A 21,386-nucleotide genomic window follows, 5' to 3' on the forward strand; every position below is an offset into this window, starting at 1 on the left:
CAAATCAACAGCTTGTTGAGAGTCAACAGGAAGACGAGTTGCAACCACTCATTGAGTAAAGGAGGGAAAACATGATAGCCTTAATGATTCATACTATAGAGGGCAGCTTTTGGGTCAAGAGTGCAAGGAGAAGAAATATTGATGTTGCCTCACTGGCATGGCTTAGTGTTAATAGGGTGTCGGCATTTAGTTTATGCTAAATATCTTACAGATGTCAGATGACAAATGACAGTGGGAGCAGACAGGGCAGGGGACAAGGGGAAGGCTTAGGTGGGTATGAATCCATCTTTCCCAGGCTGCAGCTGATGCCAGACTTTCAAAAGCTGCTTTTAACAGATCAAGCAAGGAAGAGTCACAGTTGATGTTGGTTATTTAAAATTTTATTTGCCTCTAATTTATTCTCATAAAAACACTCTAATCTATTTGGTTTTAGTATTCAGACAGCACAGACTTCTGATGTTATCACAAGTGATATTAGAGAAGCAGTACAAACCAAGCTACCTTAGCATGTAACCAAGCACAGGTGGAACTAAGCCCACCCACACTTGAAAAACTAATTAACCTGCTTTCTTAAGCTTTCTAGTTAAAATGCAATACTCAGTTAATGGTTATAGTCACCAAACCATATAAATAAAATCTAACATGGTAAAACGGGAACAGCTGAATGTGCAAGAGTCAAAGTACAAATATGTAAGTAGGTATTTTGCTAATCAGAGCAATCACCAGATAACTGCATCTATGTTGTAACTGTCTCTTACAGGTGTGAGGTCTTCCTCTTCATTTCCAGTTAAAGTTCATCACTTTCATACAGTCCAGACTGCTCAGCCAAACGCTGAAACTCCCCTTCTGGTGAGAAAGCTTGTTTCACATCCAGTCCTCTTCCATTAAGTGCCAAGTACTTGCTAAAAGTTGGTCGAACCCGTAACTGCTTTGGGGCTGGAAGTGGCTTATTTGCATGTGCTGGAAGAGAGAGAAAAAGCCCCTTTCAGTGCCTTTCCAGAGTGTAGAAAGACCCACAGTAGAGCAACCCCATTGCTTTTTATCTGCAGTATAAACCAGCAAACCCTTGGGAAGAATTTAGCAGACAAACCCGTATCTCAGACACCAGAGATTTATATTCAGCCTCTTGCTTGGTGTCAGGGAAATTGTAGTCTTTAAACAGTGCAAAGGACACACCACAGTGTCCTGTTACTACACAAAAGAGCTTTTCCCAGGATAGTTACTTTTTGTCTAGGAAATAAATCCTCCCAGCAGGCTGAGCTTCATGAGGTTGATCTTGAGGGCCTGTTCTGAATACAAGTGCACTTTCTGTGGCACGGGAGCTGGTACTTACTTGCGACTTCTAGCCTGGCGTGGCATGTGGCCACCCCTGCCCCGTTGACAGCAGACACGGTGTACCAGCCAGCATCCTTCTTGTTCGCATTATGGATCAGGAGGCAAATCCTTCCAGTATTGTCATGGAGCAAGCTGAAAAATGAAGGTGTTTTATGTCTAAGTGCTTTGAGGGAGAAGGAGAGAAATCAGAGTCAGTTGACATGCTGAGGAGCTGAGAAAGCACCAGAACAATTCTTACAGGGCACTGCAGACTGCTCAGACATAAACACTGCATTCGTGTTAGAGCCACCAGTGATTCACACCTTGGCACCATGCAGGTGTGTAGCCCCACGCTGCACATTTCAGTCCTAAAGCTGTGCTTCTCCATGGGCCCTCTAATGCTGCTGGCATTCAGAGCATCTGGGCACAGCTCTCCCTCTGTGCCCTCGAAACAAAACTCTCAGCACCGTGCCTGGCCAGCACATGGGCCTGTGCCCCCTGTGTCACACACGAGGGGCCGATCCAGCTTTCCAGCTTGCTGCTTTCAGAGACCAGCCTATTTACATTTGATTTAACAAATACTGGTTGTTGTTTTCTAACACACCAATGGCCGACTCTTCAGTAGGATACCTTATTCGGTCTGTATTATATTGTACCATTTCGTTGTTTCTTTTCCAGTAAATCCGAGGTGTTGGGATGGCAGAGATCTGGCATTCGAGTCTGGCTGTGTCTCCTTCAAAAACCTTTTTGCTTTGTGGCTTGAAGATGAAAGTTGGAGGCATGTGATGTTCTTTTGCTAAATTAAAGAGGAGAGATAAGGAGGAGTTACTGGAAGTGTGGAATGCTCATATCATGCTTGTTTTTTTAAGATTTCAGGATGCTAAATTCGGGAGGACACGTGTTCCTCACTGCATCTCCTTAGCCTGCAGGCAATTCCCATGAGTATAAGGGTGTAGTAAACACAGTCCACTTTAGAAGGAGAGTCAATAACATATGTTATCAAGCCTGGAAAATTAATAACATTAATTAACTTAAATTCTGGACATCTCACTATATCTAAATATCCTGATAGAAGTGGTTTGAAGAAATATAGCATCCTAGATGTAGTTATTAAAAATAGTCTTGGAAAAGGTAAGTTGGTTTTTATTGTTTGAGCCTGAATATATGGAGTGCTACCTCTGCTTCTTATTAGTTTTATGTCCCAAACACAGGGATGAAAGCATTGGAGTACTGAGACTTTCCCTGTGTGGCCAGGGAATTATCAGTGCTCTCAGCCTTACCAATCACTTCCACTTTTACTGTGAAAGATGCCTCTCCTGCACGGTTGACAGCCACACATTCATATGTTCCTGCATCAGCTGATTTGACTGCTTCAAAAATAAACGAGTGGAATCCCTTTTCTGACACTATCATTTTATGGAACTGATCCTGATGAACCATCCTTCCATTCTGGTACCACATCACATCAGGGGTTGGGAGCCCGCTAACCTGTGAGGGAGAGGAGAGCAGTGAAGAGTTAAACACCTTTAAGATAATAAAATCCCTCCAATACTACAGAGAGTTTGATGCTGATGGGTGATCAAACCATGATTCTACTGCAAAATTGTAAAGTGCTGCCTAGTTTTGAATACTAATGTGATTTTGCTCATGGAGTGCTGGGAAAAGACAAGCTTTAGCTACAAGACAGTAGATGCTGTTCCTGCAACTCCCTGCTGTTCCCTTCTTGTAAGGTGGCTTTGATCAGCCCCAAGATGCTCATTGTGGGTTCAGCCTTTCATTCTCATGGCTATCACTGCAGGCGTGCTCCAGAGTCTCCATGGCACTCAGAAGTTTAGGCAACTTGCAGGAAGAAGGCTAAAGGTCATGTCTAAGGCTGGCCAGAGTTTACTGATGTAAAGAGAGTGGAAGTCATTAGGAAAACGCAAGCCAAACTCCAGCCAGCAAACACCCTCTGCAGTGAAGCTGCATGTGAGGGAGAGCAGGGTCCTTTCTTACCCAGGGTTGGTACAGCTGCCATGCAGTTTCAAGCCATTCCCAAGTTTTGTTTGTATTTAGGGCATTTCCTTGCTTGCCTGCTCCAGCAAGGGCACAGTTACCTCAGGAAGGCTCATTAAAGGAGGTGAGTCCTACACACACCTCTCTGGACGTGGGTCCACTGAAGTAGTGGAGTCCCTGGGCAAAACACAAGGTTCCCTGCCAAGAGGACTTTTTCAGCAGGGCATTAATATTCATTCTTCCCAAGGATGTCTAGAGACATTCTGTAGTGGTCTATATTTACCACTATTTAGCTTTAACCATACTCTTATGCAGCTAATTCCATTTACATTTTCCAAGGGAAAACGCTGAAATATTTAGCCATTTCCTATTTCTTGGTTTCCATAGCCTGGGGAGACCCTGAACCATCTGCCATTAGTGCTCTGGCTTATTGAAGTGCACAGGCACTGCAGAGACCTCTCTCCATGCCCCACACCCCAAGAGGGAATGGAATTGGAAGGGAGAGGTTGGCATTACTTTGAAGTCCAGCCTGCAGAAGCGCCCCTCCTCAATCACTACATCTTCAGGCACTTGTGTGAAACGTGGCTGAAAGAACTTTTCCTGGATTGAGTCGTGTCCACGATCGTCAGCTCTTGAGGATGGTCTGCTCCTGAAAAGGGGACAGGAACCGTAAATTGTGTAAAAGCTACCATAGCACAAATGGCATTGAAGCTCTGATTGCAGCTGGAGTCCCTAAACACGTGTAGGAATCCAACACTCCGGTTCTGAATGGTTTTTCAGCTGTAAGTCATAACTTTTGATCAGCCACTTCTATTGCTCAAAGTTGTTCAATTCAACACAGAAGCATAACCTTCATTATGGCCTAATATCCAAAAGAATTGGCAAGAGAAATGTAGGCTGTGTTTCATTTTCATCATTCATATCCATTTCAATATTTATTTCTTTGACTAGAAATTAATCTTCTAGAATACAAAGAATATTTTCCCAAGGTGAATGGAGTTTTTAAACCGCTAGTGCTATGCTTAGAATTCACTGGATTAAGATCATAGGCATCATCACCCATCCACAAATGGTAGCATTTCAGTTGAAAGGGAGTGAATTAGGTAATTACTACTTTAGCAAAAGTGATAAGTAGTGAGATTAAACCAACATTGTCTAGAAATGTTTGAAATAAGATCTTGAAGAATAGCACAGCACAAGTTTATGCTTTACCTTACATGTGTTGTAGGAACCTGCAGCCTGATGTTTTCTGCATTCTGGTGCTTGGGAAGAGAAAGAGGAGAGGTGAGTTCACTTAGATTTATCTGTAGACTGAATGAGAAGCCATTTTAAGTTCATATCCTGACTGCTGCTTGAAAACAAAATGAATCTACTTCAGAAGTCATTGGGACAGGAGGTAGAGGAACTTGCATGAGGATCTGACACACTCTATGCTCACCATAGGCTTTGCCATGGCAGAACCTTTCATTGCTGCCCAGGTGATGGGTGCAGCAGCTTTGTCTGGCACACAAAGCTGTCTGCCAGCCCATAACCTTTGTTAGAGAGGAGCAGGACTCCTGGCAATATCTAAACTGAGACCTGAGTACAGAGTGTCCTTCCCCACAGCAGGAATAGAAGTGGAATCGCTGGCAAGAGCCTTGTATTGTGCCCACTTAAATATGGTACCAGCAGTGATGGAAACATGCTGAGCTGGAAAATACTTTTCTTTCTAGATCACAGCACCAACTAAGCTTGCTGACAACTCTGCAACCACATGACTAAATCTGCTAAAGTGCCCAGGATTGATTCCTGTTAGGAGCTTGGATGTTTGGAAAACGCGACAGAGTTTAGTGCCAGTGACTTGTTTTAGCAATGGAGTCAGAGAGAGCAAACGCTGCACGGAAATTTCTGGAGCGTTTGCATTGAGCCATTCCAAAGTTTGGTTCTGTGCTCAGCAGCCCAGTCCTGTGGGACTTTTAAGCCTGGATTTAAACTTCAAGCACAGAGGCAGTTTTAAGTTCAGGGGAAATATTTACATGAACGAGGGGTTTGCTGCACTGAGTTCAATGTGGAGTCCAAAGGCAGTTGCCTGTACCTGCTCATTTACACAAGTCCTGTACAGTTATTCCTTGTCCTGTGAAATGATGCTGTAGTGATGAAGTTGCTGATGATTCTAATGACCTGTTACATGGACTGAGTTAAGTTCCTGAGGAATCAGGAGGCTGAATGAATCAGTGACTACATCATTCAGAAATAAGACTGAACATTAGGAGTAAGATGTCCCAAACATAAGCCAATCTCTGCTTCTAATGTGCTTTTTTTAAAGCAGCATTTCACACATGCTGAAAAGTTGTCAGTCATCCTGTTTTGACTGAGTATTTTCTTATCTCTGCAAAAGATGAGGCTTCCCTTGCTCTCTGATGTTCATTATTTTCCCTTCTTTCCTGTTCTTGCCAGGTGATTGTTGGGGAGAAATAGCTCAAACTGTGCATTCCTCCTTTGCTGTGATCTTAGTGTCTGTTCCATGGAGGCGTTTTTCTGAGTGCACTTTGCCAGCTGTGTGCCTGCTCCTGGCTCTCTGCTGCCTGCAGCTGGAGGAGTGTTTCTGTCCCTGCACAGGTACCCAGTGCCATACCATGGATATTTCCACTAACTTTGAGCACAGAAGTACCAAAGAGAGCTTCTAACTGGCCTGAATAACCAACAGATGATGCAAGTCTCCAACTAAAACACTTTGGAAAAAGCCAGTAGTAATAGATTCTTGTATATCAGCATGTGGACTGCTGAAATAACTGCTTTGCATTCTCTTAATGGTTGCAGCCCCCTGTAAGGGCTAGGACCCAACCAATCCCAGCCCAAGGCCATGACCTCTTGAAGCCAATGTCACTTATTCTGAACAGTGACAGGTGTAAATCTTGTTGTCCTGGCCAAGCCTGCACTCAGGCTGTTGGGAGTGGGTACCTGGATCCCTCATGGTGCTACTCCCTGCCTGTCACAGTGGGTACTGTGCTGTGCAGCAGCTGCTGTAATTCCTCCCTGGAGAGGTCATTCCTACAGATCAGGCCCACTAAGGGAATGGTGCTTAAATTTCCCCCCTCTGCCATCACCCTGCAAAAACCCCAAACCCCTGCCGTGCAGAGCCCTCCCATTGAGAGCCGTCTCCTCACCTGCACTGGTACCAAATAAACCCAATCTGTGCCCATACAAGCAGGTCACAGCACAATCACCAGGAAATCCTTGCTCTAGAGACAGGTCCCCAGTTACCTGTGCATTCTGCATGTTGTCTTCACCCTGTGAGTCCAGTACAGAGGCAGCATTTACTGGTCCAAGCAGCCTGCGAGCCATTCTTTCTTCATAAGTCAATCGCTGAAAGCAGAGTGGAGAGGAATTCTAGTCAGAAGTTCATTTACTATTTCAGATCAGCTTGTTAAGAGCCCATTTATATGCCACAAATCCAGGATGTTGTCAATGGAAGCAGGAGCTGACCAGAAGCCCCGCGTGTGGCCCAGAGGGTTTGCAGTCTGTGATGCCCACTGAAGTCAGCCTCAATATATACAGCACTGAAATGCATAAAAGATTAAACTGCCTGTTCATCAAAGCCTCCCTAATGCCATCTGTGGCCTTCCACTCCTCCTCTTTCTCTGCTGGGATTATTTATGGGTAGCTGATGGCATCATCCTCAGAAGCCAGAGTGAGTCCCAGGGTACCTTTCTGTTGGGGCTGGGAAAACTTCCCAAGTCATTCAGCTGTGGAGCTAGAGGCATGATGGATGCTCCCAAAAAAGCAAGAGCCACACCAGAAGCAGGTGCAGCCAGAGGGGAGCACCACTACCCCTGAAAGCACTGGGGAGGTTTATGCCAGCACATCTGCAGGAGGAAATGCTGTGAGCTGTCTGGAGAAGAGGCAAGGACACGTTTCAGGCATGACACAGTAAGTTCCTGCAGTCTGGATGTGGCACACAGAGACCAAAATGAGCAGAGTTAAATTCAAGCTCTGTCAGTTGAGTTACTTTAGAAAAGTATGTTACTGCCCTGAGCACCAGAACACCTGACACTTCACTGCCCACAGAGTTTAACTCAGGTCTGGAGTTTGTGACACGAGGATAAGCTCTGACTGAATCTCTACTGTGTACAGACATACATGCATCTACTACTGGGTGGGGAAAGGCTTGGGAGCCTTGTGGGACTTTTCTTTAGAAGAGAGCACAAGACATTTAGGAAAACCTGTGAGAGCTGAATATCCCTGAGGTCCTTACGTGTGTATCAAGTGTGGCTGAGATTGGCCAGTTGGCTCAGACACTGCTGGAGGACAAGGAGAGGAGGACACAGTGGTGATTGCATAAGCCTTATTTTTAGCCTGGCTTCCTATGGGAAGAAAAGCTGACTTGCTATGACAAGCTTTCTTACAGCACATAGGACATTCCTGTTAGGGGCATATTAAGTCAGATTTGACCTATTTGTTTGCCCATCAGTATTTAAAATGACATATGTGACACAAACCTGTTCTCACTGATGAAAATAATCCTTTCTACTTCGGGGGAAAGAAGATGGAAACTTTAAACACTGGGCTTTTACCAGTCTGCCTCCAGCCAGAAGAAAGGTTCCCACGTTATAAACCTGCCTGCTCCAGCTGTCTGCAATGGGCTTCCCTACTGGTAAGCAAATTTACGACCCAGATTTGGATTTCTCGGTAAAGGGGATTCCATTGTGACCCTCTGCAGAATAAATAATTAAGTACTGAGACTAAGAGGCCTTCTTATAGGAGACAGACCTTATAATAAAAACTTATATATTTTCTTTCATTTATTGTTGTTCATATAAAAAAAAAAAATTACCACATTTCATGGTGGTCCCTAAAATGAACTTTCAAATATTCCAATTTTTCCTCAGGTTCTAAAGATTTTGAGAGGTTTATTAACCCCAGTGTTGAAAACCAGGTTGCAGTCATGTCTAGAAAACTGAGGCATTCTCCTTGGATTTCTAACTGTCTGTGGATGTGATGTGCAGCAGGATCCCCAGAAGAGAGTTCAAATTTGTTCCACAGCTCTAAACATGTTCCTTTCTGTTTCACAGTGAAAGAATATTCTGATCCAACTTCATGGGATCTGTTGGGGTTCTGAGTAAAGGTGTTTGGGGAGTGCTGCTTCTGCATTTCCTCCTGCTTTTAGCTCAGTTGGGAGGCTCCAGCCTCTGGGGTACTAGAGGCAGTCTCTGCGTCCCTGCCTGCACTACTGGGCATTCTTCAATCCCTTACCTGGTTGCCGTTCTGGAGAAGGCTGTCTTTGCATCGGAGTTTCTTTTCCAAGTCCTGAATGAGGGCCTCTTTTGTTCCTCGAATTTCTTGGTCTGATGTCTTCTGCATAGAGTTGATGCTGGCTTGCTTGTTATACATGGGCTGTGAGTAACTACTCGTGCAGGAAGAGAAAACAAAGTTATTCCTGTAGGCCTGCTGGATTATTTGCTACAGCTTCACAGAATGCACACGAAAATGAGAGCCTGCCTCCTAAAAACTGTGGTTCTAATGAACGCACAAAGCATCTGGGAGATGAATAGGCCAAGTTGGGTAATTGAGTATCAAAACCTTAAGGGGAAGAAGCATCATGGTGCAGTCAAGTCACTGAGTGTCCTCCCACAACACTCTTTCCGCATCCCTACGTCCTGCAGTGGCCCCTCACAGCCTGACCCTGTAATCCATAGCCACTTGTGGAGCTGGGTAGTACATTTGGTTCTGAAAGATGCTAGGAAAAGAGGAGCATCCATCAGAACGGGCTGCAAAGGTCTGCTGGAGGTCACAGCACTCTGTGCTGACAGCATCTAACCTGGTTCGTGACCTGCACTTGGGCCTCCTATGCTGCACTTGTGCTCAGAAATTATTTCTATTCCAAATCCTCTTCTTCGTGTTGCTGAGGAATTTGTTCTGCTGACTAGAGTAGAGTAGAAGGGTTATACTTCTGGAATACACCCAGCACTGCTTGGACTTAATAACTTAATGTGAGTTATAACTTAATAACTTTAGTAATTTGCCCAGCAGATGAATTCATCTCATGTCCCTGTTTGCCCATTAGCAGTGTGATTGGGAAAATAATTCCTCAACTCACCGGCTGCTGTATTTAAGAGCAGCTTATATGCAAAACAAAGGGAGGCACCCAAGTCCTTTGCTATGGAAACAAACAACCCCACACTACAAACACAAACCCCAGCAGTCACTCCAGGTGCGTCCCAAACCCCCCACACTCCTGCAGGACTTCAGGAAACACTCCCCCGTTAACCCACTCCATCTTACCTTTCCCCTCCCCTCAGTGCTGTGATTCAGAAAACAGACAGAAGAATTCTGATTTCCTCAATGCAGACTGACACTTAAACCTGGATTTATATCCAGCAGGACCCCCTGCCCCTATCAACTTTCCAATATCTCACTTTGTGCGAATTCTATCCTGACTTTCCCCAGGACCTCCAGCTGATATTGGCAGGGATACAAGTTGGTGAGAAGGCAAGGCCCAGCTCCCTTTGAGATCTCACTGACCTTGGGAGATATTTGGATTGCAGCCCAAAGGCAAAATGATATAATACATATTCAGGAAAGAATTTAGTCTTTGGTCTAAAGGGGTAAAATTTTCAAGGGGCTGCATTTCTGTTCACATATATGATTAATGAGAAGGGTATCGTAGGTGAGTTTAGAGCCACACCATGATGTGGAACTTGAAAATATTGCTGAGACTTACTATGAAGGTCTAAGTTGTTTATAGGTGGGGAATACTACTGCCTTCCTGTCTCCCCGTTCATAAGCCATGTTTTTTGAGATGTTAATTTGAGATGGGTGCCTGTTTTCTGCTCTGAATAACCTTAAGAGATTTCTGTCAAATCAAACGAAACAATTCAAACCAACTCCAGAAAACCCACACAGCAGCCTGTGACATGCCCACTGTGCCATTTAATTCCTGGTGGACACCCATCTCTCCCACACAAGGGCAAGCACTCAGCCTCCTAACCTGACTCATGCAGAGTCCTGCCTTGAACACCAGAATTCAGCGGGAGCTGTGCCACTGGCTTTGGCCAGGCTGGTTGCTTTACGGGGGGGCTGGGTTGGGATGGTCAGTGCTCGGGACAGGCCAGGCCAGAGGGAAGCAAGGGAGGTTAGAAGCCTGTGTATACTTACTGAGGTTCCATGGGAGAAGGAGCTGGGCTGTTATAGTCAGGCTGCGAGGGGAGCACTGAGCACAGGAATGCTGCGGGGGATTGGTTAGGCATGGATTGAAGCCTCTGCTCGGATGATGAGCTAGCAGGAGACTGTGCAGATGCAGGTGTGATGGGATATGTGGATTCCTTAGGGGCACTACAGGAAGGCGAGGAGAGCGTGATTGAAGAGCTCAGCGATGACGAGGAGGAGAATTTCTGCCCACTGGGGTTACGAGGCTGTATGAGGATGGAGGACTGTTTGATTTCTCTGCTTGACTCTGTAGAGGCTGCAGGTCCTGGAGGCTGCTGTTGCCCTTGACACACATTCTTAGATTGGATAAAGTGTTTTGGACGTTCGTAGTTAAACATGGTTGGTTGGCACATTGAGGAAACAGATGGGAGATTAGGGACACTCATAGGAAGCGTTTCACGGCTGTCCTGGGTTTTTGTTGGTGATAATTGGCTTTGGATAGGTGGCTGGTAAAAGCTAGGTGGTAGGCCACAAAAGTTTTCTTGGCTGGGCTCCTGGCTAGAATGGAACCCTTGCCTTGCAGAATAGAGGCTTTCTTGGTGTGGATTTTCCCTTAAGGAAGACAATACAGATAAAATAAATTGTATGTCACAAGCTGAATCACAAAAATACTGTGTTGTGAGCAGTCAATAGCAATCCAAAGAGTATGAAGTTCAACTAAATTAAAGCTTGAACTTAAAATAAAGTTATTTAGGATTTGTTAGAACTGTCCCAGAACTGTATGAACATTTTGGTTTACACTAACAAGCCACGCAGTCTGTCTGGCTCAGGCGCAGAGCTCTGTGGTTGTCTTGTATGCCAGAGTCCAGCAAATTCTAAAGGAAATAGCAATTGGTTTACCACCTGCCTAAGTCTACAGATAACCACAGATCCTACTGCTAAGCTAGGTAATTTCCCACATATCACCTTAACTAAAGATCCCTGGATCCTGCTGTTTTGTGCCCTGTCAAAATGCTAAATGTACTATTCCCTAGAACAAGCTATTTGTGCCAAGAAATTCCTCATACCACAGGGAAGCATGAAAGGTTCACTTTAAAATGAAACTCTTGAAACCAAATCTTCTGATTTCTTCCCTAATGGATTTTGAATTCAGAGCTTTTTATTTCCAACTCAGATTAGGGATTAGAATGCCAAGGACTGTGCCTCTCTGTTTGAGGTGATTTCCTGAGATTTGCTATTAAAGCTGCTAATCGCCAGAATGACATGAGCTGCAAGATAGCATAGGGCAAGCTGAGCTGCTCAGAGTCCTTCATTTATTTTGCAGGTGCTTGACATCTAAACCTGAGCTTTCCATCAGCTCAAAACCCAGGAAAGTTTCATTGAGCAAGCTTGTTAAAATGGACAAACCACTTCAGCTTCACGATAAATAAAAAATTGCCCAAAATAAACACAAAACCACTACTGAAAAAAAGAAACGAAAGAAAGAGTATATAAATCCCCACAGTTACATGTGCTGGAAAAAATTGTAATCTTGCCCCACCGAGATCAGCTGTTTCACTGCTATATATACACCCAGTATATTGTATTCCTCTCGTTGGAGAGCCCGGAGAAGGGCTCCACGAGGTCATAAATTCCCATGGGGGGAGATAACTGGAGATGTTGCTCTGATTTTAAAGATTGAGGGCTTTCATTTCCTAAAGGTAATCGTCAATATTAGTTGTGAACTAGCTGTATGTAAACAGAGGCCTTATAGTAAAAATTCCCTAACTTTTCCCTTGTCATGCTCTTGGAATTTGAAGCTGACTTAGATTTTTGGAGCGTGTCCACACTGTGTTCTCATTCACTGGTGCAGAAAACTCGTTAAGTCTTGTCTTTACCCCATTTTTATATCACTACCTGTGCACAGATTTCTACATTCACTGTGCCACAGGCTGTGTACAGAAGCCAGCGTTTACTTTGTTTTCTAGAGCACTGCACTTAACCAAGCTCTGATGCACAGCGTCACTTCTCACAGCAAGCGATAAGCCATGTTTTCCTCAAATCATTCCAGCTTGATTTGGGAGGGAAAAAAATAAATCCGAAGAGACTTTTGACCTTACAAGATGAAAACAGTAAGTAATAACAGAGACATCTTGCTTGTTTAAAAACAAACCCATTTTTTGGCTCTGTTGCCGCTCACGTTACCTTTGACACCGCCGCACCCTAAAGGTACGTTTTCACCTCGGCATTCCCAGAGCGCTGCAGTCCCTCATGCCACCTCCCTAGCCAGCTTCCAAGTAAAAAGTGACGTGAAAAAAACCCAAACAAGCACCTTACCTATAGCCTAGAAGTTGTCACCTGGGCCGTGGCCGGTATTTTGGGAAGGGACGGTCATTCACCGGGCCGGGCTGTCATAGCCGCCCTCTGCGCGGCGGTACGAGACCGGAGGCTTTAATGTGCTGCCAGCAGTGACACCGCGGGACCTGCCTGTCCCCGGCCCCCGCCGCTGTCACAATAAGAGTCTCCGCAGCCCGGCCTGCCCGGACACTGTCTGAGGGCCGGAGCCGGGACTTGGGCAGGTGCCCGCGGGCAGCGGATCCCCCGCGGGCAGCGCTGGGACCGCCCGGCGCTCGGAGCCGCCGCTCCCGCGGGCGCTGCTGCTTTGGGCCGGCCCGACCCGGCTCTGTCCCGGCTCTGTCCCGGCTCTGTCCCGGCTCTGTCCCGGCCCCGGAGCGCTGGGGTGGCGATGGGCACAGCCCCAGCCCCGGCTGGCCTCGTCCCGCCCCGAGGGGAAGCGGCCGGGGCTGAGAAGGAGAAGGGGGAGAACTGAAGGAGTCGCCAGCTCTCGGACAGAAAAGCAGGTGTTCTGCCCATAGCACCGTCAGGGAGCAGCGAGGAAGGACCGCTGCAGTATGCTTGACCATCCCTAAACCCCACTTTGTTATCCCAAGGAAATTCTTGCCCAGAGAAGCTGTGGCTGCCCCATCCCTGGAAGTGTCCAAGGCCAGGTTGGATGGGGCCCTGAGCAACCTGGTCTAGCGAGAGGTGTTCCTGCCCATGACGGAAAAAAAGGTCACCTTTAAGGTGCTTCCCAGCCCAAACCATTCTGTAGTTCTAAATTCCTTGTTTAATTTATTTACTAATTGTTTGTAGCTAATTGCCTCTGCAGTGATGACACTCTGGTACTGCTTTTAGGGCTGTGCACTTAAAGGCAACAGATACTCGAGAGCCAGGTTTGAATGTGATTTAAATCCCCTCAGCCGCAGACCCGAGCGAGCTCTCCCTCCGTGCCCAGCGCCACCTTGCCCAGGCCGGGGGAGACCCACACTCCCCTCATGTACGGAGCTCGGTCAGGAGCAGTGGCACTGCTCATGGATGTGTCTGAACAGTCATAAACTGAGTAACAAAACAAGCCTTGTGAAAAGAATGTGATAAAAATATGGTAAATATTAATATTTTGCTGTTTGTGTTTGTTATTACAGCTATTTACATGGATGGAAAAATGCAACTGTGCTGTTTCACCAGAACAGCAGCAGATCCTGCTGGCAGGTTAGGTGATTTGTATACCTTTAATCACCAGCTTCAATGCCTAATTACGTCTTAAATTAACATTATAGTGTTTTAAATATCTTAATCATACTTTGGCAACTCTCGCCTATTGTTTGAAAACACCCCAAGCCCGAAGGTTCCGCCGCTGGGCTGCGTGTGGGCTCTCAGCTGCCTCCCCTCTCCCTTCTCTGTGCCTGTGAGTCTGTCAGCACCGCGATCTTCAAGAGGTTAATCCACCTCTAGTGTTTGTATTTAAACATCGGCCCAACATTTTTGAACTAAAACTACAGAGCAGGCGTTAATTGAGCGCTAATTTATCTAAATTCTTCGTATGAAACTGATTAAGGGGGGGAATGTGTCCTTAGTTGTCAGAGACGTTATTTGCTTTTTAAGTTTAAAAAAAATTAAGTAAAATAATTAAAAAGGGGTAGTTTGTACAGAGAGAGGCGAGTACTTAAAAAAAAGGTACCTGTGGCATGCTCATTGCCCTGCAGGAGGCTGCGAGCACGCTAAAGGTCAGGCTCTGTGCTCAGACAGGCTCCCCGGCTTCCCACCAGCTAAAGTTGGCTGCAAGGTATCGATTTAAGGAAGTTTTATACACTTAAACGACTGGACACAACCGGGACAGCTTGTGTGAAAGAGAAGGAACAGAAAAACGTGACATCCAGCAGGTAGGAAAAATGGTGAAAGAACTGGAAGCTGAACTGATGAAGGCAGAGGAATAAATTTCATCTCCTGTGCCAAGTAACTTAATAGTGCTGTGAGTAGCACTGCGAGGTGTCAGAAACCAGCTTTTCTGTCCTGCTGCAGTTTACTTTCTAAGAATGGTGCGCTGCTGTTTCTGATTGGGTTCTCCTCGTTGCTTGAGTCATACAGCAAAAAATGTCTAGAAAAAGAGTTAAGGATCTTTTGCTTATTTGTTAAAGATACTTCAAAGCTACCTAAAAGACCTGGCAGTATGGTTAGTGCCTGAAGCCTCTTCTTTCGCTTGGATTGAGTTTCTTTAATGAAGTTAATAATCAAAAATTGTTTTGTTCTGCTTCTTCAAGGCTGCTGAGGACAGTGTAATCTGCAGGTGCCTTTACACCTGCTCAGAAAGGAGAAACGGGTAGCGACAGTCTTGTTGAATTCAATTTTCTAGCTTTTGTGGAGTGCCTGTTGCTAGGCAATAATTGGGAGAAGTATGAGTACAAGGATTTCATTCATTTTATAGCTATTTCCAGTAATGGCTTTGTTCTGTCATCACTGCCTTTGTTGGTATTTGCCTTTGGTAATACAGTTGCAACCACATACACTACATGAGGGAATTATATGTTAAATCTGACTAACAAGACAGTTATTTTACAGCCAGTCATTAGCCATGATTGCTTAGTTTGAGGTAACAGCAACATTTACAACGCTGAGTCACATTCATAATGATGTTTCAAAGCACCTGGCAGTACGTCTGTGGGCTTTAAAAGTATTTAAATCCTCATAGATGGGTATATCTAGAAATTTTAATAGTTTCTCTCTGTATCTTGAGATGTGTCCAAAGTCCGGTACTAGTTAATGTTTTTTGTTTACATTTATTTATATATATACGCACACACATATGTAACCTACATTTTTAGAAGCTATTACATAGCTGATTTTGGTGGCATGGTACATCCCTTTATGCATTAGGATCTGCCTAGGGTCCCAGCCGATTTCCCTGGAGCAAGCCTAAATTTCATGGAAGGGCTTGAAGCCAAACTCAGAGCTTCCTCTTAATGATCTGCATGCCGGTTATTGAAGCAAAACCATTTTTACTCAGTGATCAAGCAAAAAAATAACTCCCCTGCATGGAGACATCTATATTGAAATATGATCTCTCCCGTGGTAAAATTTGAAGGAGGGTGTTCAGAATTGTTAGAATGGCTGACTACATCCAAAAATAATCTCTAACCCAGGGAATGCTTTCTGTCAGGGACAGCCTTTACACACTCTGTAACAGGATCACTGCAGCTCCAGGCTGGCACTCAGCTGGGAGAGGAGGCACACGGCTGCCTTCCACGTAGCTCTCACTGTCACTAACAGGACTGAGGGAACTCCTCTGCTGGGCTTGGATGGCTGAACTGTCACCATTGGAGGTCATTGTTATGCCTATAAACCCCTGAGAAACCCTCTAGAAATGGGGCTGACATGGCCAATCTAGGCACTCTAACATGTTTTGTTTCTCTGGAGCAACCAAACAGGATAACTGATAATGCAATAAGTGTGCAGTGACTGGAGAGCTGCATTTGGGATGGAAATTGGATCAAGTCTTGTTATAAAATGGAATACTTTATTACTGGGGGAGAATCTCCATCTCCTGACTGGGGAGTGTCCCTCCCATGGCCTGGGACAGTTTTCATTCTACCCAGTGGGTTACTGGTTCAGTGCTTTTTCCTCCACGGAGTGCTTTGCAGGTCCTGTCTGCACCATGCTTACAGGATCTTGAGTTTTATTACTGTTTTTTAGAATAGGAAACAGAAACATGAGGTGATGCCACCTGGCCAAGGCCACTGAGGAAGGCAGCGGCCACCTTGAGATTTCCCAGGTACTCTGATCTTTGCCTCAAGCTCTGCTGTGGAACCAAAGGTCTCCTAGAGGATAATTATTTGGGGTGATGCTTTTAAGTTATTCACAGGCACTCCTGCAAATGACATCAGGCACTTCCCTGAGCCTTTAGGTGGTTACACACTTGGTCAAATGGAGCCTGTGCTGTGACCTGCCAGGCTGGCGCTGCACATTGTCATTGTCACCCAGGCAAACAGCTCAGGCTACTGCATGTGCCTGATCCCTGTGAGGGTAAGGGGCACTGGAGCTTGCAGCTGGCATCACTGGACAGTTCATTCCTTAAGTGTTGTAAAAAGCTGACCCAGGGATGTGATTTTCTCTTTGTCTTACCGCAGAGGTGAAGCCCGAGGTGAATTTTCATAAGCTCCATGGAAATCTTCAGCTTGGCTCTTGGTGTTCGTCTTACCAAAGCTTGTGGCCGCTGCTCGAGTGCCCAGGCCGGGGCTCTCTGGGCTGTAGGATGGCAGAGCAGCTGCCCCACGGTCCTTGGCTCCTGTCTGGCTGTTCCTAGGAAAGGTTGGTTTCTTCATGGTCACCTGCACAGCTGGCCGGTGGGCAGCACCTCCAAAGCTTTCCAGCTCTTTAGCTCCTGGAAGGAAAATTATCCCCACATCAGGTGGGAAGCAGTGGTGGCTCACCAGTACAGCACATGCAATAACAGGGGATGGGAAACTGGAATGTCTGAGCAGGTGGATGAGGCTCATCCTGCCTGGGCTCTGCACAGACTGAAACCTGCACAGCTGCATGAGCCAAACCTGACTTCTGGCCGGGGCTGGTGAGCTCTGGGTACATGCCAGGTGCTGTTCTGATTGCAGATGGCTTCCAGCACAAGCCAAACAGGTCAGGTGGTACCATAAACAAGGTATAGACACAGCCAATGTGTTGGGCCAAGCTGGAATCCCTGAAGGGATGAAGCTCAGGGATGAGATTCCTCTGAGAGAGGGAACATCATCTCCCCCTTGTCATCCTTGACCCAGGAAGAAGAGGGACCAAAAGAAGAAACACAGAACAACTTGCATCCAGCTTTGAGAGGTACCCAAGCAGACTGCATTTTTTGGGCATTTCTCTTCTCTGGGGCCTACAAAATTGTTTGTGTCTGGCTTCTGCTTGGCAAATACCTGTGATTCTGCCTCATGTTGAGCAGCAACAAATTCTTTTTGTGCTTAGTTGCTCAACACAGAAATCCATGTGCTTACCTGGGGAAACAGAGAGATGTGCACTGGATGCTGCAGATCCAAATTCATTTTCAGCAACACATTTAAATATTCCAGAGTCTTCTGGAAAAGCTTCTGTAATAACCAGGGTGCAGACTTCCTCTGAAATAACAGATTCAGACATGCTGTTGTACTACGAGAGGCAAATGTTAACCTGTAGGAATTGCTCTTTACAGGACTGTTACTTAGTGATGGTGATTGGCATTAATAAAGTGCAAAAAAGTGATGTACAGGGTCTTAGGAAGTCAAGGGGCTTAGAAGGAGCAAGGATGAAGGAAAAGTCTTTCTTTCTGTGATTTTAATGAAACAAGGCACATTTTTTGTGGTGTTTTTTTTGGTTGGTTGGTTTGTTTTGTTTGGGTTTTTTTTTGGTGGCTTTTTTTTTGCTAAATTCTGTCTTTTCTTGCACAAGTTTAAAATATTATAGGTCAGAATGGTTGATATGTTTTCTCTTAGCACAGGGTATTCTTCATTGGCTGAATGCAAAAGGATTGATACCTTTTCCTAGTGTTGTGGGAAAAAAACAGGGCCTTTTGGGTGATTGCATCAAAATTAAGAACTTGAAAGCTCTTGGCCTGACTGAATATTCTGGATACCTTTGGATATTATCGTTTTATCTTGGATGAGCTGGGAAACACTGAGTGTGGTGAGGAGTCTAACAAAAAATGCAGTGTACTTACCAGGAACTGCTGTTGAACAAGCCTCTGCTCAAGATAAGAGAGAAAGAATTTAAATGGTTATAATGTCAGAATGGAAAAAAACCCAAACCCTTCAGCCCTCACTCCCTTTCCCACCTCAGCTGTCACCCTGGTTACCAGGGGACCATCTCCCTTTCTGTCCATCACGAGGAATAGCATCTGGTCAGGGAAAGCTCAGGTGTGGCTGGGGAACCTGGTGGTACAAACACGTCTCCACTGAGGTGATACACAAAGAGCTCTACTGACTTTGGAGTTGGTTGCTGTGGGTTTGGCCCTCTGGAGCTCTGACCTCATGCCTGGGAGTGTCAGAAATCGTTTGAAATGAGGTTATGCTTTTTTCCCCATAGTTCATCAGTAGTTCTAGCATATGGTGACAATGTCTCCATGGCTCAGTAGGGCTGTCATTAATAACTAACTGTATGGAATCTTCCCCTGTTGTGCCTGACCCACTCATGCATTGCCAGAGGAAGGGCAGACTCTGGGCAGCAGCCTGTGACTTTGGGTCATCTGATACCTGTAAACTTAACTCTGCTTCTATGAATGATCTCCTGATTTCTATAGCAGTTCTCACTCCTGTCTTATCCCTGTCCCAATAAAATATCTGTACATCAAACAGGTGCAGCAACACCTACTTTTCCGCAGTATTCGGAAATCGGCAGAATCCACGATCTGATCATATTCCCTGTACCAGTGAACCTGCAGGCTGGGTGTGGAGTGAATGCGACACTCAAATACCACCAGCTGACCCTTGGTAGATCTTATGTTTTGTAGACCCTGGAGGGGAAAATATTTGTGTTAAATGCCTGATTTAAGTATTTCCCCATTGAAGCATTTATTAGGAAATGATACACCCTTCAGTGAGGAGAATGGTCTCACGCCTGTATTTTCATTTTACTTATAATTGTTGGGCTGCCTGAAGTGGCCACCTAAAAACAGAGACTAGACAAGAATAAGGGAACAAAGGTAGGTATTTATTTGAAGGGCCTTCAAAGGTACCCCCTGGGGAGCCAGAGGCTACTGCCAAGATGGACCCCAGGTCACGAGTTCTGCATACTTGTATAGGTTTGGTTCATTTGCATATCAAGGTTAATTCTCCAATTAAAGCTTCAGTTAATGATGTAGTTTCCCCAAGCTTGTGCCCCCACCCTTAAAGGCTTTTGGTTTATACTTTTTGGGCCTAGGACAGTGTCCTTGGAGAGCAGGCCTGGAGAGGCTTTGTTACGTCTACCAAGCAGGAGAGAGCAGAAGTCAACAGGCTACAAGAAACTTCAGAGTCACACACTAGACAATACAGGATTTGAAAAATACGGAAGTTAAAACCTAAGGCATCAGTTGACTGAATTCTAAATGCGTTTGCAGTGGGTTGTGAGTGGAAGTTTTTCCAGCAGAAGACCAGTGCTCCTTAAAGCCTTGCTTGTGCATTTAAATAAAGATACAAATGCAGGAAAAACATCTATTCCACTGGATGCAACATAATAAGGGTGGTTACTATGTGAGGTTTCCACTCCAGCCTCCTTTGCAGGAAATAAATGAGATGAATTCCTATAAGTGGTTCTGTCTGTCTGGATCGTTTACCAATTAAGATGTTAGTTTGATAGCATCACTAAAGAAGAATGCTGGCTTTTCTGAATTGTAAATGAACCAATGTTCCAGCCTAGAGATACCTTCTGATGGAAGAAAAACATGCAAAATCTAATGCTGGTAGTTGCAGGACAAGCTGTGTTGTTCAGACAACTTGAGGTTTTTACCTTTGTAAACACAGGTGTGGCTCCATAGGCAGACCCAGCCAGGCTCAGCGAGGGACTCTGCATCTAGATGGCAAAGAAAAGAGATTTTTATCGATTGAATTTTTCATATGCAGAAACCTGGCTGTGTTGCAGGCACTTTACTTTGAAAGAGAAGAAGATTCAGAGTGTTTTACCTGTTGTTCATGTTCCAGGCTAGTAAATACCCTGTGGAGAGTCTCCACTCAAGTGCTTCAAGCAGAAACAACTCCTTGGCATGTGGACACCAAGTTAGTGGGAAGAGGAGCTGATAGCCAGTAAGTGTTGCTCAGACTTGCCCACATCTTGTAGTCTCTGTGTAAAGATCAGTGCTGCTGCCAGTAGCTGTCCCCTTCTACAGAGATCCTGACCTGGTTTAGCTGATCCCAGGCCTGGCACTCCCTGGCTTGTGTTGTGTCTGTGGTTGATACTGTGAGGCTGAACATAGGGAAGTGAGCAGGGTCTCTCTGCTCTGTCCTGACATCCTCTCTTAAAGCTCAGCTGACACAGAGGTTCCAGTAAGGCCTCTGATTAGGCAAGAAAGGCAGTTTTGAGATGATCAAATATTTGCAGCGCAAGATGTGTCCTTGTTCCATGGTGGAGTGTTGATGTGCACTCATCTCTGTCGCATTTAGCTTTGGAAACATGTGTCTTGCATATAAATGTGCAACTGAAGAGCTTGGGTTTGTTTTGCTGTGGCCTTTTTTTATAATCTTAGCTTTGAAATAACCCAAGTTTTCATCTCTTTCCCGGCCAGCCTGAGTTTCGAGTCTGTCTCTAGGTGCCCTGACTTCCACAAATGTGCTCTAAACCAGCTCTCTGTTCTGAAGTGAATATTTGAAGTATAACTGCGGCAGCCCCTCAAGCATTTCCAGCCCTGTCACCTGCTCCATCAGTTCTTGGCAATTCTGACTAGGAAACCTTCCAAGCCAGAAAGCCTTTTTCCAGAGCTTAGGGCCCAGATCTTGATATTCATGCTGACCTTTGCCTCTAAGACACTTGCTGAAGATGAGCCTGAGCTGATCCTTGCAAAATATTCTTAGAATGCTGTAAATAATAATTTAAAACGTGTAACCTGCCCTTTGAGGGTCAATAGATAAGGCTGAACTAAAGTGGTGTAACTCTGGTGAACTGAAGGTTGTGGAAGACTGCCCTGGATGAGGAACCAAGGG

At 45.3% G+C, this 21,386-nt stretch overlaps 1 protein-coding gene across 3 annotated transcripts; it reads right to left on the reverse strand.

Annotated features, from left to right (window-relative positions):
- Positions 1-358: 358 nt before the first annotated feature.
- MYOT (myotilin) lies at positions 359-20,262 on the reverse strand. 3 transcript variants are annotated; one of them, XM_032125262.1, is made up of 14 exons: positions 20,200-20,262; positions 19,084-19,225; positions 18,434-18,457; positions 17,736-17,855; positions 16,870-17,128; positions 10,444-11,046; positions 8,542-8,692; positions 6,553-6,654; positions 4,522-4,571; positions 3,826-3,958; positions 2,595-2,802; positions 1,945-2,110; positions 1,334-1,467; positions 359-960 (listed from the first exon to the last, which is right to left on the reverse strand). In XM_032125262.1, the coding sequence occupies exons 1-14, from the start codon at positions 20,260-20,262 to the stop codon at positions 788-790; spliced, it is 2,328 nt and encodes a 775-aa protein (XP_031981153.1). In that variant the 3' UTR covers positions 359-787. The 3 variants fall into 3 exon arrangements, with proteins under 3 accessions (XP_031981153.1, XP_031981151.1, XP_031981152.1); XM_032125260.1 differs by lacking the exons at positions 16,870-17,128; positions 17,736-17,855; positions 18,434-18,457; positions 19,084-19,225; positions 20,200-20,262 and adding an exon at positions 12,751-13,038; XM_032125261.1 differs by lacking the exons at positions 10,444-11,046; positions 16,870-17,128; positions 17,736-17,855; ... (1 more) ...; positions 19,084-19,225; positions 20,200-20,262 and adding an exon at positions 12,751-13,026 and having other exon boundaries at positions 659-960.
- Positions 20,263-21,386: the final 1,124 nt, after the last annotated feature.

The sequence above is a fragment of the Corvus moneduloides genome, chromosome 15, assembly GCF_009650955.1.
Source record: "Corvus moneduloides isolate bCorMon1 chromosome 15, bCorMon1.pri, whole genome shotgun sequence".
Taxonomy (NCBI): domain Eukaryota; kingdom Metazoa; phylum Chordata; class Aves; order Passeriformes; family Corvidae; genus Corvus; species Corvus moneduloides.